The 15474-nt window shown below is 45.9% G+C and overlaps 1 protein-coding gene across 1 annotated transcript in view; it reads left to right on the forward strand.

The window, feature by feature from the left end:
* Positions 1-15178, forward strand: part of LOC144489447 (rho guanine nucleotide exchange factor 7-like) — a gene marked incomplete at both ends in the record, with an annotated part of 50192 nt that extends 35014 nt beyond the window's left edge. The window contains 3 exons of the mRNA XM_078207309.1: positions 8781-8914; positions 10379-10580; positions 15090-15178. Coding sequence (XP_078063435.1) covers positions 8781-8914; positions 10379-10580; positions 15090-15178 — 425 coding nt within the window. The remainder of the gene's footprint in view (positions 1-8780; positions 8915-10378; positions 10581-15089) is intronic.
* Positions 15179-15474: the final 296 nt, after the last annotated feature.

The raw sequence follows: 15474 nt of genomic DNA on the forward strand, positions 1-15474 counted from the left end.
GATAGAGCCTGGGTACATTCCTGTAAGGATGAAGAATAAGTATGGCAAGTTTTGGGTACCTTGGATAACGAGAGATATTGTGAGCCTAGTCAAAGAGAAAAAGGAAGCATTTGTCAAAGCTAGGAGGCTGGGAACACACGAAGCAAGTGTGGAATACAAGGAAAGTAGAAAGAAACTTAAGCAAGGAGTAAGGAGGGCTAAAAGGGGTCATGAAAAAGCATTGGCCGGCATGATTAAGGAAAATCCCAAGGCTTTTTATACATATATAAAGAGCAAGAGGGTAGCCAGGGAGAGGGTTGGCCCACTCAAGGACAAGGGAGGGAAACTATGCGTGGGGTCAGAGGAAATGGGCGAGGTATTAAATGAGTACTTTGCGTCAGTATTCACCAAAGAGAAGGACTTGGTGGATAATGAGTCTGGGAAAGGATGTGTAGATAGTTTGAGTCATGTTGAGATCAAAAAGGAGGAGGTATTGGGGTTTTTGAGAAACATTAAGGTAGACAAGTCCCCAGGGCCTGATGGGATATACCCCAGAATACTGAGAGAGGCAAGGGAGGAAATTGCTGGGGCCTTGAGAGAAAGCTTTGTATCCTCACTGGCGACAGGGGAGGTCACAGTAAGAAGTCTCACAACACCAGGTTAAAGTCCAACAGGTTTATTTGGTAGCAAAATCCACTGGCTTTTGGAGCGCTCCGAAAAGGAGCAGCGCTCCGAAAGCTAGTGGATTTTGCTACCAAGTAAACCTGTTGGACTTTAACCTGGTGTTGTGAGGCTTCTTATTATGTTCACCGCAGTCCAACGCCGGCATCTCCACATCATGACTACAATACTCTTAAGGGTTCTGTCATTTACTGCATATTTCCTATCTGTATTAGACCTCCCAATACTCTTAAGGGTATGACGGGGAGGTCCTAGAGGATTGGAGAATAGCCAATGTTGTTCCTTTGTTTAAGAAGGGTAGCAAGAATAATCCAGGTAATTACAGGCCGGTGAGCCTTACATCAGTGGTAGGGAAATTATTGGAGAGGATTCTTCGAGACAGGATTTATTCCCACTTGGAAATAAGTGGACGTGTTAATGAGAGGCAACATGGTTTTGTGAAGGGGAGGTCGTGTCTCACGAACTTGATCGAGTTTTTCGAGGAAGTGACGAAGATGATTGATGAGGGTAGGGCAGTGGATGTTGTCCACATGGACTTCAGTAAGGCCTTTGACAAGGTCCCTCATGGCAGACTGGTGCAGAAGGTGAAGTCGCACGGGATCAGAGGTGAGCTGGCAAGGTGGATACAAAACTGGCTCGGTCAAAGAAGACAGAGGGTAGCAGTGGAAGGATGCGTTTCTGAATGGACTGTGACAAGTGTGTTCCTCGGGGATCAGTGCTGGGACCTTTGCTGTTTGTAATATATACAAATGATTTGGAGGAAAACGTAACTGGTTTGATTAAGTTTGTGGATGACATAAAGGTTGGTGGATTTGCAGATAGCGATGAGGACCATCAGAGGATACAGCAGGAAATAGATCAGTTGGAGACTTGGGTGGAGAGATGGCAGCTGGAGTTTAATCCGGACAAATGATGGGGGTGTGCATTTTGGAAGGTCTAATACAGATAGGAAATATACAGTAAATGGCAGAACCCTTAAGAGTATTGATAGGCAGAGGGATCTGGGTGTACAGGTACACAGGTCACTGAAAGTGGCAATGCAATGGAGAAGATAGTCAAGAAGGCAAACGGCATGCTTGCCTTCATCAGCTGAGGTATTGAGTTTAAAAATTGGCAAGTCATGTTGCAGCTTTATAGAATCTTAGTGAGGCTGCACTTGGAATATAGTGTTCAATTCTGGTCGCCACACTACCAGAAGGATGTGGAGGCTTTGGAGAGGGTACAGAAAAGATTTACCAGGATGTTGCCTGGTATGGAGGGCATTAGCTATGAGGAGAGGTTGGAGAAACTTGGTTTGTTCTCACTGGAGCGACAGAGGTTGAGGGGAGACTTGATAGAAGTCTACAAGATTATGAGAGGCATGGATGGAGTGGATAGTCAGAAGCTTTTTCCCATGGTGGAAGAGTCAATTACTAGGGGGCACAGGTTTAAGGTGCGAGGGGCAAGGCTTAAAGGAGATGTACGAGGCTGCTTTTTTACACAGAGAGTGGTGGGTGCCTGGAACTCACTGCTGGGGGAGGTAGTGTCTTTTCAGGGGCGTCTTGACAAGTACATGAATAGGATGGTAATAGAAGGATATGGTCCCCAGAAGGGTAGGGGGTTTTAGTTAAGTCGGGCAGCATTGTCGGTGCAGGCTTGGAGGGCCGAAGGGCCTGTTCCTGTGCTGTAATTTTCTTTGTTCTTTGTATGATGTTCTGTTGGAGAATCGGTGCAGACTCGATGGGCTGAACGCTTCCTGCACTGTCGGGAGTTTATGATTCTATATCCTGCACTTGAAGAAGTCAATTCGAAACTAATTTGTGGAATCATTATTTCAGTGAGTGAATCTGTGAGACAAACATCTCAGGAAAAGTAGAAGCAGTTACTGTTGATTTATTCAAATGCAAGTTAAAGATTTCTCCCAGAAAATAACATTTTGGGCACTGGTATCTGGTAATCTGAGACAAGCCGTGTGGTGAGTGGAGTGAGCTTGGGAGGAACAAGCGATTTTAGACTAATGGGCGGCACGGTGGCACAGTGGTTAGCACTGCTGCCTCACAGCGCAGGGACCCGGTTCAATTCCTGGCTTGGGTCACTGTGTGTGTGGAGTCTGCAGGTTCTCCCCGTGTCTGTGTGGGTTTCCTCCGGGTGCTCCGGTTTCCTCCCACAGTCCAAAAGACGTGCTGATTAGATGCATTGGCCGTGCTAAATCCTCCCTCAGTGTACCCGAATGGGCGCCTGAGTGGGCGACTCGGGGATTTTCACAGTAACCTCATTGCAGTGTTAATGTAAGCCTACCTGTGACACTAATAAACTTTTAATAAAACTTTAAGCAAAGCTATCCACCTCTGGGGGAGTTTTCCTGAATGAGAAGAGCTTGCTGATTCAGTGAGCAATTTGGACGACAGTATGAGATACAACATGAAAACTCATCGTGTGTCTCCGCTTGTGACATTGATGCGTGGAGCTCCCAATAACATCAATCGATAACAAATCTAAATCACAATGAATTTGTCTCTCTGACTTCTGCTCTGTGATCCCACCGACAGGGCTCCACACTTGAGTTTAGTCATTTTGGGGCTGATTGTATTTAAGTGAAGAAATGGGAATACTGGAATTGTAACTACAGTAGCTCAGGCATTCTACATAAGAAATAGAAGCAGGAGCAGGCCATCTTGCCCCTCAAGCCTGCTCCACCATTCAATAAGATCATGGCTGATCTGATAGTGGGTTCAGTTCCACTTACCCGCTTGCTCCCCATAACCCTCAATTCCCTGAATGGTTGAAAAGCTTATCTATCTGTGACTGAAACACATTTAACGAGGTAGCCTCTACTGCTTCATTGGGCAGAGAATTCCAAAGATTCACTACCCTCTGGGAGAAGAAGTTCCTCCTCAACTCTGTTCTAAATTGACTCCCCCGTATTTTGAGGCTATGCCCCCTAGTTCTTGTTTCCATTGTAAGTGGAAATAACCTCGCTGCTTCTACCCTGTCTAGCCCCTTCATTATCTTATATGTCTCTATAAGATCTCCCCTCATCCTTCTAAACTCCAATGAGTACAGGCCCAGTCTACTCAATCTCTCCTCATAAGCTAACCCCCTCATCTCCGGAATCAACCTGGTGAACCTTCTCTGTACCCCCTCCAAAGCTAATATATCCTTTCTTAAATAAGGGGACCAAAATTGTACACAGTACTCTAGGTGCGGCCTCACCAGTACCCTGTACAGTTGCAGCATGACCTCCCTGCTTTTATACTCCATCCGTCTCGCGATAAAGGCCAACATTCCATTTGCCTTCTTGATTACCTGCTGCACCTGCAAACTGAGTTTTTGTGATTCATGCACAAAGACCCCCAGGTCCCTTTGCACAGTAGCATGTTGTAATTTTTCACCGTTTAAATAATAGTCCATTTTACTATTATTCCTTCCAAAGTGGATAACCTCACACTTACCAACGTTATACTCCATCTGCCAGATCCTTGCCCACTCACTTAGCCTATCCAAATCTCTCTGCAGACTCTCTGTGTATTCCACGCAATTTGCTTTCCCACTCATCTTTGTGTCATCCGCAAACTTTGTTTCCCTACACTCGGTCCCCTCCTCCAGATCGTCTATGTATATGGTAAATAGTTGAGGCCCCAGCACCGATCCTTGTGGCACACCACTAGTCACTGATTGCCAATCTGGAAAGAACCCATTTATTCCGACTCTCTGCTTTCTGTTAGATAGCCAATCCTCAATCCACGCTAACACTTTACCCCCAACTCTGTGTACCTTTATCTTATGCAGCAACCTTTTGTGAGGCACCTTATCGAATGCCTTCTGGAAATCTAAATACACCACATGCACCGGTTCCGCACTCGTTATATCCTCAAAACATTCCAGTAAATTAGTCAAACATGACTTTCCCTTCATGAATCCATGCTGTGTCTGCTTGATTGAACCATTATTTTCCAGGTGTCCTGCTATTTCTTCCTTAATGATAGATTCCAGCATTTTCCCAACTACGGATTCTCCTCTTAATTATAGTGTTCAATGCTCATTATGAGTCGCCCCTAGATAATTTATATCGAATATTTATTTGGTGAGTAATAATACTTGGATGTCAATAAGTTAACTGTTAATTCTTCATTAGAAAACTTATCAAACTAAGTGACATTAAAATGATGAGCATCTTTTGAGTGAGATACAAACCCTGTTCTCCCTTGTCACATGGGGTAAAAGATCTCATGATGGTCTTCAAAGAAGGAACAGTTTCATCCTTGAAATTTATCACTTGAGCAACAGGTGTCCATTCATTTTGAGTTTTATGGGATCTTGCTATCTATAAATTGATTGCCGTGTTTTCCTACTTAATCATGAACATCTAAAAGTTAATTAATTGGCGATGAAGCACTTTGGGTTGTGCTGAGAATGTGAGAAACAGTTCTGTAAATGCAGGTTTGCTTCTTCCTTGGTGTTTCTTCATAAGACCATAAGACATAGGAGCAGAATTAGGCCCCTCGGCCCATCGACCCTGCTCCACCATTCAATCATGGCTGATATTTTTCTCATCCTCAATATTGACAGGTTTAGTCTGAAGCTGAATGACCAGTTACTCTGGGCAGTGAAAATCTCTTTGTCTCAGTTGGTGTGTCTGCCATGACCTTGCAAATGCCACTGTTCTTCCCCATTGCAAGCACAGTATGTAAATAATCTGTGGTTGGGTGCCTGGCAATTGGCCGAAGTTCTCCTCCAGAGGATGATAAAATAATTAACAATAAAACAAAGCAACTGGTATTTTTTTATATTGAGACAAGTGAGTTCTGCTCTAACGGAAAGAGTTTTTATGGTAGGGTCAGGATGAAATACTGAGCTTCTGCCACATTCAGGAACTATTTCCTCTAGTGGGAAAGTCCAGAACAAGGAGGGAGAACCTTAGAAATTAGAGGTGGGTTGCTGAGGGATGATGTGAAGAAGCACTTCTTCATACTGGGTAGTGGAAACCTGGGGTCTCAACCCACTGGACCTGGGGCTGGAGGTCAATTTGAGCTCTTGATATTGATTGTTGCAATGGTAAAGGATCAGGAATCAAGGCCAGTAGGCGGAGTTTCGACACAGATCGGTCATGATCTTATTGAATGGTGGAACAGGCTCGAGGGGCTGAATGGCCTCCTCCGGTTCATGTATCATGGAATGTGTTTGACTCCATTTACAGGTGGTCTTTTGGGGGTAAATTAAAGAAACAGAAGTATTTTGGGCCGGGTTGGTTTCAGGTTGGAATTGGAAAAGTGCATGTTGGTGAGTTGTGTTTTGGTTTAGTTTTGTGTGGATGGAAGGGGGTTAGCAGAGAGAATGAGTGAGCACCAAATAGGTAAGATTATAAACTAATGAGACTCCTCCCCCACCCCTCTCAGCTACTGATCAGCGTTCAGGTTCTGGTCCGACTCCTTTGAATTTCAGATGACTGAATTTTGTCTGATTCCTATCCCCATGGCAACATGAGCCTAAAACAGCCAGATAAATGTTTGTGAGAAATCCAGCATCACGCATTTTGTTTTACTGACAAAAATTAAATCAGTGGCTGAGGGCCAGCTGTTCATGCCAAATCCTGCAGTGATGCTGGGGGAAGGGATATTAGATTCATACCAGACACTCAGTATCATCTCACTGGTTCCTAAGCAGTTTGTTCTGTGCCGAGGTGTAGGTGTAATCTGTGCAGTCTGATTTAGAGATGAGCAAATACTGATCATTAAAACAGTAAAAGCGTCCCAAAGGCAATTCGCAGGAGCAATTATCACACAAAATGTGATACCAAGTCATATGAGAAATTAGGACATATCATAGAATCATAAAATCCCTACAGTACAGAAGGAGGCCATTCGGCCCATCGAGTCTGCACCAACCACAATCCCACCCAGGTCCTATTCCCGCAACCCCACGCATTTTACCTTGCTAATTCCCCTGACGCTAACGGACAAGTTAGCATGGCCAATCAGCCTAACCTACACATCTTTGGAGTGTGGAAGGAAACTGAAGCACCCAGAGGAAACCCACAGGAGATTGCACAAACTCCAGACAGACAGAGTGACCCGAGGCTGGAATTGAACCTGGGACCCTGGCGCTGTGAGGCAGCAGTGCTAACCACTGTGCCACCGTGACGAAAAGCTTGACCACAGGTAGGTTTTAACATGCCTCGTAAGGGAGGAGAGAGAGGTGCAGAGGTTTAGGGAGGAAATTCAGAGTTTAGGGTCGAAGCATTGAAGACATAGGTGCTAATGGTGGAGCGATGGAAATGCGGGATAGACAAGGGGCCAGAATTGGGGGAGTAGAGATCTCGGGTGGTTCTTGGGCTGGAGCAGGGTATAGAAGATAGAGAGGGGTGAGTGAGAACATAAATACAAGATAGACCAGGAGCCAGTGCATGTCATCGCGCACAGGGATGATGGATGGAGAGGACTTGGTGCGAATTAGGTCATGGGCGGCAGGGATTTGGATGTGCTCAGGTTTATTTCGGGTTAAATGTGGGAGGCTGGCCAGGTGGACAGGAATCACCAACTTGGATGTGAGTTTAAACAGCGGATTACAGAATGTTTACAGAAACAGGACTCTCAGCATCACAAGTCCATGCTGATGGTGATAGGAGGTTTTGGCAATGGAGACGATGTGGGATTCCGGGAGGACCAACATGTTAATAGCACAAGCATGGTCCCGAATGTAACCCTAATGAAATGCAAAAACCAGGAGTTACACACGGAGTGCAAGGCTCTGAGCTAAACTGCAGCAGTAGCCAACGTCCTCACACTTCCATATTGTTGGCCAGACAGCTGAATTAAATGGAGCTCAGTTAGCAGTCATGGCTGCTTCAGAAATGACTGTGGGATGAATGTGTGGTTTCTGGCATTTTGCTCATTCTCCCCATTCCCTTCTCTGCTGTGTTCAATATCCCAGTTTATTCTGCAGTATGTTCCCATGTCCAGGGTCTCCGACAAAAGGCACGAGTCGTTCACCACCTCCATTCATTAATTCACAGAACCTAACAGCCCACACCAACTCAAACCCCACCCCCACACCAACTCAAACCCCACCCCCACACCAACTCAAACCCCACCCCCACACCAACTCAAACCCCACCCCCACACCAACTCAAACCCCACCCCCACACCAACTCAAACCCCACCCCCACACCAACTCAAACCCCACCCCCACACCAACTCAAACCCCACCCCCACACCAACTCAAACCCCACCCCCACACCAACTCAAACCCCACCCCCACACCAACTCAAACCCCACCCCCACACCAACTCAAACCCCACCCCCACACCAACTCAAACCCCACCCCCACACCAACTCAAACCCCACCCCCACACCAACTCAAATCCCACCCCCACACCAACTCAAACCCCACCCCCACACCAACTCAAACCCCACCCCCACACCAATTCAAACCCCACCCCCACACCAACTCAAACCCCACCCCCACACCAACTCAAACCCCACCCCCACACCAACTCAAACCCCACACCAACTCAAACCCCACCCCCACACCAACTCAAACCCCACCCCCACACCAACTCAAACCCCACCACCACACCAACTCAAACCCCACCCCCACACCAACTCAAACCCCACCCCCACACCAACTCAAACCCCACCCCCACACCAACTCAAACCCCACCCCCACACCAACTCAAGCCCCACCCCCACACCAACTCAAGCCCCACCCCCACACCAACTCAAGCCCCACCCCCACACCAACTCAAGCCCCACCCCCACACCAACTCAAACCCCACTCTCACAACCCCAATCCGTCTCCATTCCAATCCAGTCAATCCCAACCCTACCCCTGCCTCTCAACTCCAATCCCAGCCCCAGTGGAGAGGGGGTAGATACTGAATCTAGTCACTCTGTTCTATATGGTGCGACATTGCCTTGTGTAATAATTCCATCATTGAGAGTCAGTACACTGCTGAAGGATCAGATCCAAATATTAATCTGTCTTTTATCTCATCTTGGATTGAAAAACTGGGAAAGAGACAGATGGTTTCACAGCTGAAACTGTGGAAATAATAATTAGACATACAAAGTTATATTCTAATAGACATTAATGACTGTCCAGTTGCTTTTGTGTTGTACTACTAATGAAGTTGTGTTCCACAGATATTGGTGTTGGAAGTGACTCAGTATGCGCCCGCCATCAATCCCATCATATCAAGTCAGTTGATTCTCTGACAGGATCACATTTATCGCTTGGAAGAACTTCAAAAAACTTTCCTGGAAAATATCGGAGTTTGGTGAGTGAATGTTGAACTTGAGGTGGAATTTCAAAGTAAAGAAATAATTGCAGAGAAAATGAGAGAAATCTCGCAATCAAGTGGATCATTGGGTGTCGAGATTGCATCCACATTGCCTGCGCCTTCTCCCAGTGACTGAAACTGTGTGCGGGGAGCCCTGCTTCATACGGTGCTCTCTGTTAGTCCCACACCTCACCCTACACTTTCCCAGCTGGGAATTCTACTGAATAGACTTTCCACAGGCACAGTGCTAACCATTGTACTTCTCTAACAATGATGTGGAGATGCCGGCATTGGACTGGGGTAAGCACAGTAAGTCTCACAACACCAGGTTAAAGTCCAACAGGTTTATTTGGTAGCATAAGCCACAAGCTTTCGGAGCACTGCCCCTTCGTCAGGTGAGTGGGGGTTCTGTTCACAAACAGGGCACATATAGACACAAACGTATGTCTGTGTCGATATGCGCGATCTTTTTGGAGATCCGGCTCTCCAAGAAGATCGCGCATATCGACACAGACATAAGTTTGTCTATATGTGCCCTGTTTGTGAACACAACCCCCACTCACCCGATGAAGGGGCAGTGCTCCGAAAGCTTGTGGCTTGTGCTACCAAATAGACCTGTTGGACTTTAACCTGGTGTTATGAGACTTCTTACTTCTCGAACAAAACAGGCATCTCTTAGAATTGTGTGATTCTTAACCATCCTTGGGGCTGTCAGGTCTTTCTATTTCTTTTCTCCCCAATTACTCACCTAGTATTTTTTTGGCTGTTACACTTAAGACAACTTGACTTTGATCTTCAAGATGACATTTTGATGTGTCTTGAGCTGAGAAACTCGCTACTGTTCTCCCAACGTGGTTCTGATACCTGAAGCCTCTCATCCCTGGCACAATTCTAGTAAATCTCCTCTGCACCTTCTCTTAAGGCCTTAACACCTTTCTGCAGTCTGTTACCCCAGAATTGGACACACTAGCCTAGCTGAGGCCTAACCAATTATTTCTGGTTTTTCTATTCATTCATGGGACATGGGCGTCGCTGGCTGGCCAGCATTTATGGCATATCCCGAGTTACTCTTGAACTGAGTGGCTTGCTGGGCCATTTCAGAGGGAGTTGAGAGACAACCACATTGCTGTGGCTCTGGAGTCACATGTAGACTGGGGAACGACGGTAGATTTCCTTCCCGAAAGGACATTAATGAACCAGTTGGGTTTTCCTGACAATCGACAATGATTTCATGGTCATCAGTAGATTCTTAATTCCAGATAGTTTTTATTGAATTCAAATTCCACCATCTGCTGTGGCTGGATTCGAACCTGGGTCCTCAGAGCATTAGCTGAGTTTCTGGATTAATAGTCTAGCGATAATACCACTAGGCCACCACCTCCCCTAGCCTGACTTCTAATTGCAAATATTCTGATCAAGGAATGGATACTGATTTAATGAAGTATTTCTCTCTCACTTTAGGACATGACTGATAACAGTAACCATTACATGGTGGTGAAAGCAAAATTCAACTTTTATCAGACCAATGAGGATGAACTGTGCTTCAACAAGGGTGATATTATCCATGTGACCAGAATTGAGGAAGGTGGCTGGTGGGAGGGGTCACTAAATGGCAAAAATGGATGGTTCCCCAGCAATTACGTGAGAGAAATAAAATCTAACGGTAAGTTGTCAAATTGGCAAGTAGATCTGAAATTTTCAAATACCCCAAGAGGCAATAGAATATTTTTAGTGCCGAGGTTTCCGATCTAGTCGGGAGAGGGATTTCAAAAACTTGCCCTGCTTTTGCCCCCTGCAGGCTAGAGCTTGTAATTCAAGTGTTACAAAGGAATGTTTACATAAGCAGGTTCAATGATAGATATTGAAAGTATGTATAAATGGTGACAACAGGAAATGTATACACAGACAAGATTTTTTAAGTTATTGTGCAACTAAGTGGTGTTCGAATTAATTAAGAAAAGCTACCTGTTATCCTGAGAAGATCCGGTCAATCTTAATCCACTGACTTGATGCAACTGAGTGGATTTCTCGCCCACTTTGGAGAAACGTTAATAGCCAACTATATTTGTGTGGAGTGGGAGTCACTTGTAGACCCAGATGGCAGGTTTCCTTCCCTAAATGACATGAGTGAATCTGTTGAGTTTATAGAATAATAGCTGCATGGTCACTTTAACTGAGACCAGCTCTTTGAGTAGATTTTTGTACTGAGTGAGTGCTGAATTTTCTGTGGTGCTATGTTTTGGATGAACTGCTAAACCTCTCAGGTAGATGTGAAACATCCCATGGCACGATTTGACAAAGAGCAGCGGAGATTTCCTGGGAATCTTGGATCAGTGTTAATCCCTCAACCAATATCACTAGCACAGACTATCTGCCCCTTTCACATTTCGCGTGGCATCCTGTCGTGTGCAAAATGGCTGCTGCACTTCCTGCTTTACAACAGTAGCTGCACTTCCAAATGCGCTGTGGGACTTCCTGGGATTCCGAAAAGTGCTCTAGCAATGCAAGTTCTTTCTGAGCATCTCAAGGATTTGTGGTTATAGAGTCATAGAGGTTTACAGCATGGCCCAACTTGTCCATGCCGCCCAGTTTTTAACCATTAAGCTAGGCCCAATTGTCAGCGTTTGGCCCATATCCCTTCATCTAAATGTTTTTAAAAGACAAAATTGTACCCCCCTCTACTATTACCTCTGGCAGCTTGTTCCAGACACTCACCACCCTCTTAAAAAAAATTGCCCCTCTGGACCCTTTTGTATCTCTCCCCTCTCACCTTAGACCTATGCCCTCTAGTTTTAGACTTCTCTACCATTGGGAAAAGATGTTGACTATCTACCTTGTCTGTGCCCCTCATTACTTTATAGAACTCTGTAAGATCTTCCTAAAGTCTCCTATGCTCCAGGGAAAAAAGTCCCAGTCTATCCAGCCTCTCCTTATAACTCAAACCATCAAGTCCTGGTAGCATCCTAGTAAATCTTTTCTGCACTCTTTCTAGTTTAATAATATCCTTTCTATAATAGAGTGACCAGAACTGTACATAGTGTTCCAAGTGTGGCTTTACCAATGTCTTGAACTTCAACAAGACGTCCCAACTCCTGTATTCATTGTTCTGCTAAGGAAACCATGCATGCCAAATGCCTTCTTCACCACTCTGTCCACCTGTGACTCCACATTCAAGGAGCTATGAACATGTACCCCTAGATCTCTTTGTTCTATACCTCTCCCCAATGCCCTGCCATAACTGACTAAGGCCTGCCCTGGTTCAATCTACCAAAATACATCACCTCGCATTTATCTAAACTAAACTTCATCTGCCATTCGTCAGCCCACTGGCCCAATTAATCAAGATCCCGTTGCAATCCTAGATAACCTTCTTCACTGTCCACTATGCCACCAATCTCGGTGTCATCTGCAAACTTACTAACCATGCCTCCTATATTCCAACCCAAATCATTTTTGGGATTAAATTATCAGCACAGTTGCTGCACTTTGATCTCTGTTTACTGTATAAAATCCTTTCATCATTTTAGACAGCCCAATTAGATCCATTAATCTCCTATACTCAATGGAATACAAACTGAATCAATGCAATGCGGGTGGTAACCGCAACATTGTCATCAAACCAGCAGACAAAGGAGGGGCCACTGTCATACTGAACAGAACGGATTACTGCAAGGAAGTGTGCCGACAACTGAACACTACAGACAGTTACCCACAGATCCGACCAAAGAACACACCCGTCAACTCAACAGACTGATCAAGACCTTTGATCCGGAACTTCAGAGCATTCTCTGTGCTCTCATCCAATGTACTCCCCGCATTGGAGATCTCTACTGCCTCCCGAAAATACACAAGGCCAACACACCCGGCCGTCCCATCGTATCAGGCAATGGGACCCTGTGTGAGAACCTCTCCGGCTACGTCGAGGGCATCCTGAAACCCATTGTACAAAGAACCCCCAGTTCCTGTCGTGACGCTACGGACTTCCTACAGAAACTCGGCACACATGGAGCAGTTGAACCAGGAGCACTCCTCGTCACAATGGATGTCTCGGCACTCTACACCAGCATCCCCCACGATGATGGCATTGCTGCAACTGCCTCAGTACTCAACGTCGACAACTGCCAATCTCCAGATGCAATTCTACAACTCATCCGCTTCATCCTGGACCACAACATAATCACCTTCCACAACCAGTTCTTCATCCAGACACACGGAACAGCCATGGGGACCAAATTCGCGCCTCAATATGCCAACATCTTTATGCATAGGTTCGAACAAGACCTCTTCACCGCACAGGACCTTCAACCGATGCTACACACTCGATACATCGATGACATTTTCTTCCTTTGGACTCATGATAAACAATCATTGAAACAACTATATGATGACATCAACAAGTTCCATTCCACCATCAGACTCACCATGGACTACTCTCCGGAATCGGTAGCATTCTTGGACACACGCATCTCCATCAAGGACAGTCACCTCAGCACCTCACTATACCGCAAGCCCACGGATAACCTCACGATGCTCCACTTCTCCAACTTTCATCCTAAACACGTATAAGAAGCCATCCCCTACGGACAAGCCCTCCGAATACACAGGATCTGCTCAGATGAGGAGGATCGCAACAGACACTTCCAGACGCTGAAAGATGCCCTCATAAGAACAGGATATGGCGCTCGACTCATCGATCAACAGTTCCGACGCGCCACAGCGAAAAACCGCACTGACCTCCTCAGAAGACAAACACGGGACACGGCGGACAGAGTAGCCTTTGCCATCCAGTACTTCCCCGGGGCGGAGAAGTTACAACATCTTCTCCAGAGCCTTCAACATGTCCTTGATGAAGACGAACATCTCGCCAAAGCCATCCCCACACCCCGGCTTCTTGCCTTCAAACAACTGCACAACCTCAAACAGACCATTGTCCGCAGCAAACTACCCAACCTTCAGGAGAACAATGACCATGACACCACACAACCCTGCCACAGCAACCTCTGCAAGACGTGCCGGATCATCGACACGGATGCCATAATCTCACGTGAGGACACCATCCACCAGGTACACGGTACATACTCTTGTGACCCGGCCAACATTGTCTATCTGATACGCTGCAGGAAAGGATGTCCCGAGGCATGGTACATTGGGGAAACCATGCGGACGCTACGACAACGGATGAATGAACACTGCTCAACAATCACCAGGCAGGAGTGTTCTCTTCCTGTTGGGGAACACTTCAGCAGTCACGGGCATTCAGCCTCTGATCTTTGGGTAAGCGTTCTCCAAGGCGGCCTTCACGACACACGACAACGCAGAATCGCTGAGCAAAAACTGATAGCCAAGTTCCGCACACATGAGGACGGCCTCAACCGGGATCTTGGGTTCATGTCACGCTATCTGTAACCCCCACGACTTGCCTGGGCTTTCAACAGCTAACTGTCCTGGCTGGAGACAATACACATCTCTTTAACCTGTGCTTAACCCTCTCTCCACTCACATTGTCTGTACCCTTAAGACTTGATTACGCGTAAAGACTCGCATTCCAACCATTATCTTGTAACTGAGTTTGTGTCCTGTTTGTGAACACAACTCCCACTTACCTGATGAAGGAGCCTGAGACTCCGAAAGCTAATGCTGCCAAATAAACCTGTTGGACTTTAACCTGGTGTTGTGAGACTACTTATTGTGCTTATCCCAGTCCAATGCCGGCATCTCCACATTTTGCCTGTACAGTGCTTTCTCAGTGACGAACCCTTTGGCACAGAGAGAGTTTGCAGGTTTTGATGCAGGACAGGTTAGTACATCTCTGGATGAGTAATATAATAGTGTTGCGATTTTTAATTTGTCCTTGAGCATTGCTGGCAAAGCCATCATTTATTTCCCGTCCCCAATTACCATTGAAACAGAACGGCTTACTCGGCCATTTCTGAGGGCAGTTCAGAGTCAACCACATTGGTCCTACTTGGCGAGGAACATGTCGGAAGCAAGAGTATCTCCTGTCCCCCTCTTTATTCTCCTCCCTTTTTAACCTTTTTGGGGAGCTTGCAGTGTGTCTATTTCTGATTAAATGATGAGCTGGCCGGGTTTCAGATTCTGATTTATGTTGCGGGTTGAATATTTTGTGCCGGTGTTCGTTAATTAAAAGCTTGGCAACTGATTCATTCCACAGAGAAGCCGGTCTCACCAAAGTCAGCAACTTTGAAAAGTTCTCCAAAAGGATTTGAAACTCCTCCAATTAGTAAAAGCTACTACAATGTGGTGAGTGACACATCCTGTTTGTGTTGAATGGAATTTGATGAAGGGCTTTCTGCTAAAATGTGTTGCTTTGGTGGCATTTCAACACAGCCGCCAAACTGAGGGGCTATTTTGAAGGCCCTGTGTATTTTGCCTCCATGTATATCTGTTTCTGTGGGAAGATGTAGCTGTGCAATAGTACAGTCTGCAAAACAAAACTTTCTGTAATGATGTAGTTGATGTCTTTGTGGCGAGATTTGATTTGAAAAAGATCGCTAACAAAATGTGTTGATTACATAACAGACAAGTTTTTTTGCGAA

The sequence above is a fragment of the Mustelus asterias genome, unplaced genomic scaffold (genome assembly GCF_964213995.1).
Source record: "Mustelus asterias unplaced genomic scaffold, sMusAst1.hap1.1 HAP1_SCAFFOLD_2201, whole genome shotgun sequence".
Taxonomy (NCBI): Eukaryota; Metazoa; Chordata; class Chondrichthyes; order Carcharhiniformes; family Triakidae; genus Mustelus; species Mustelus asterias.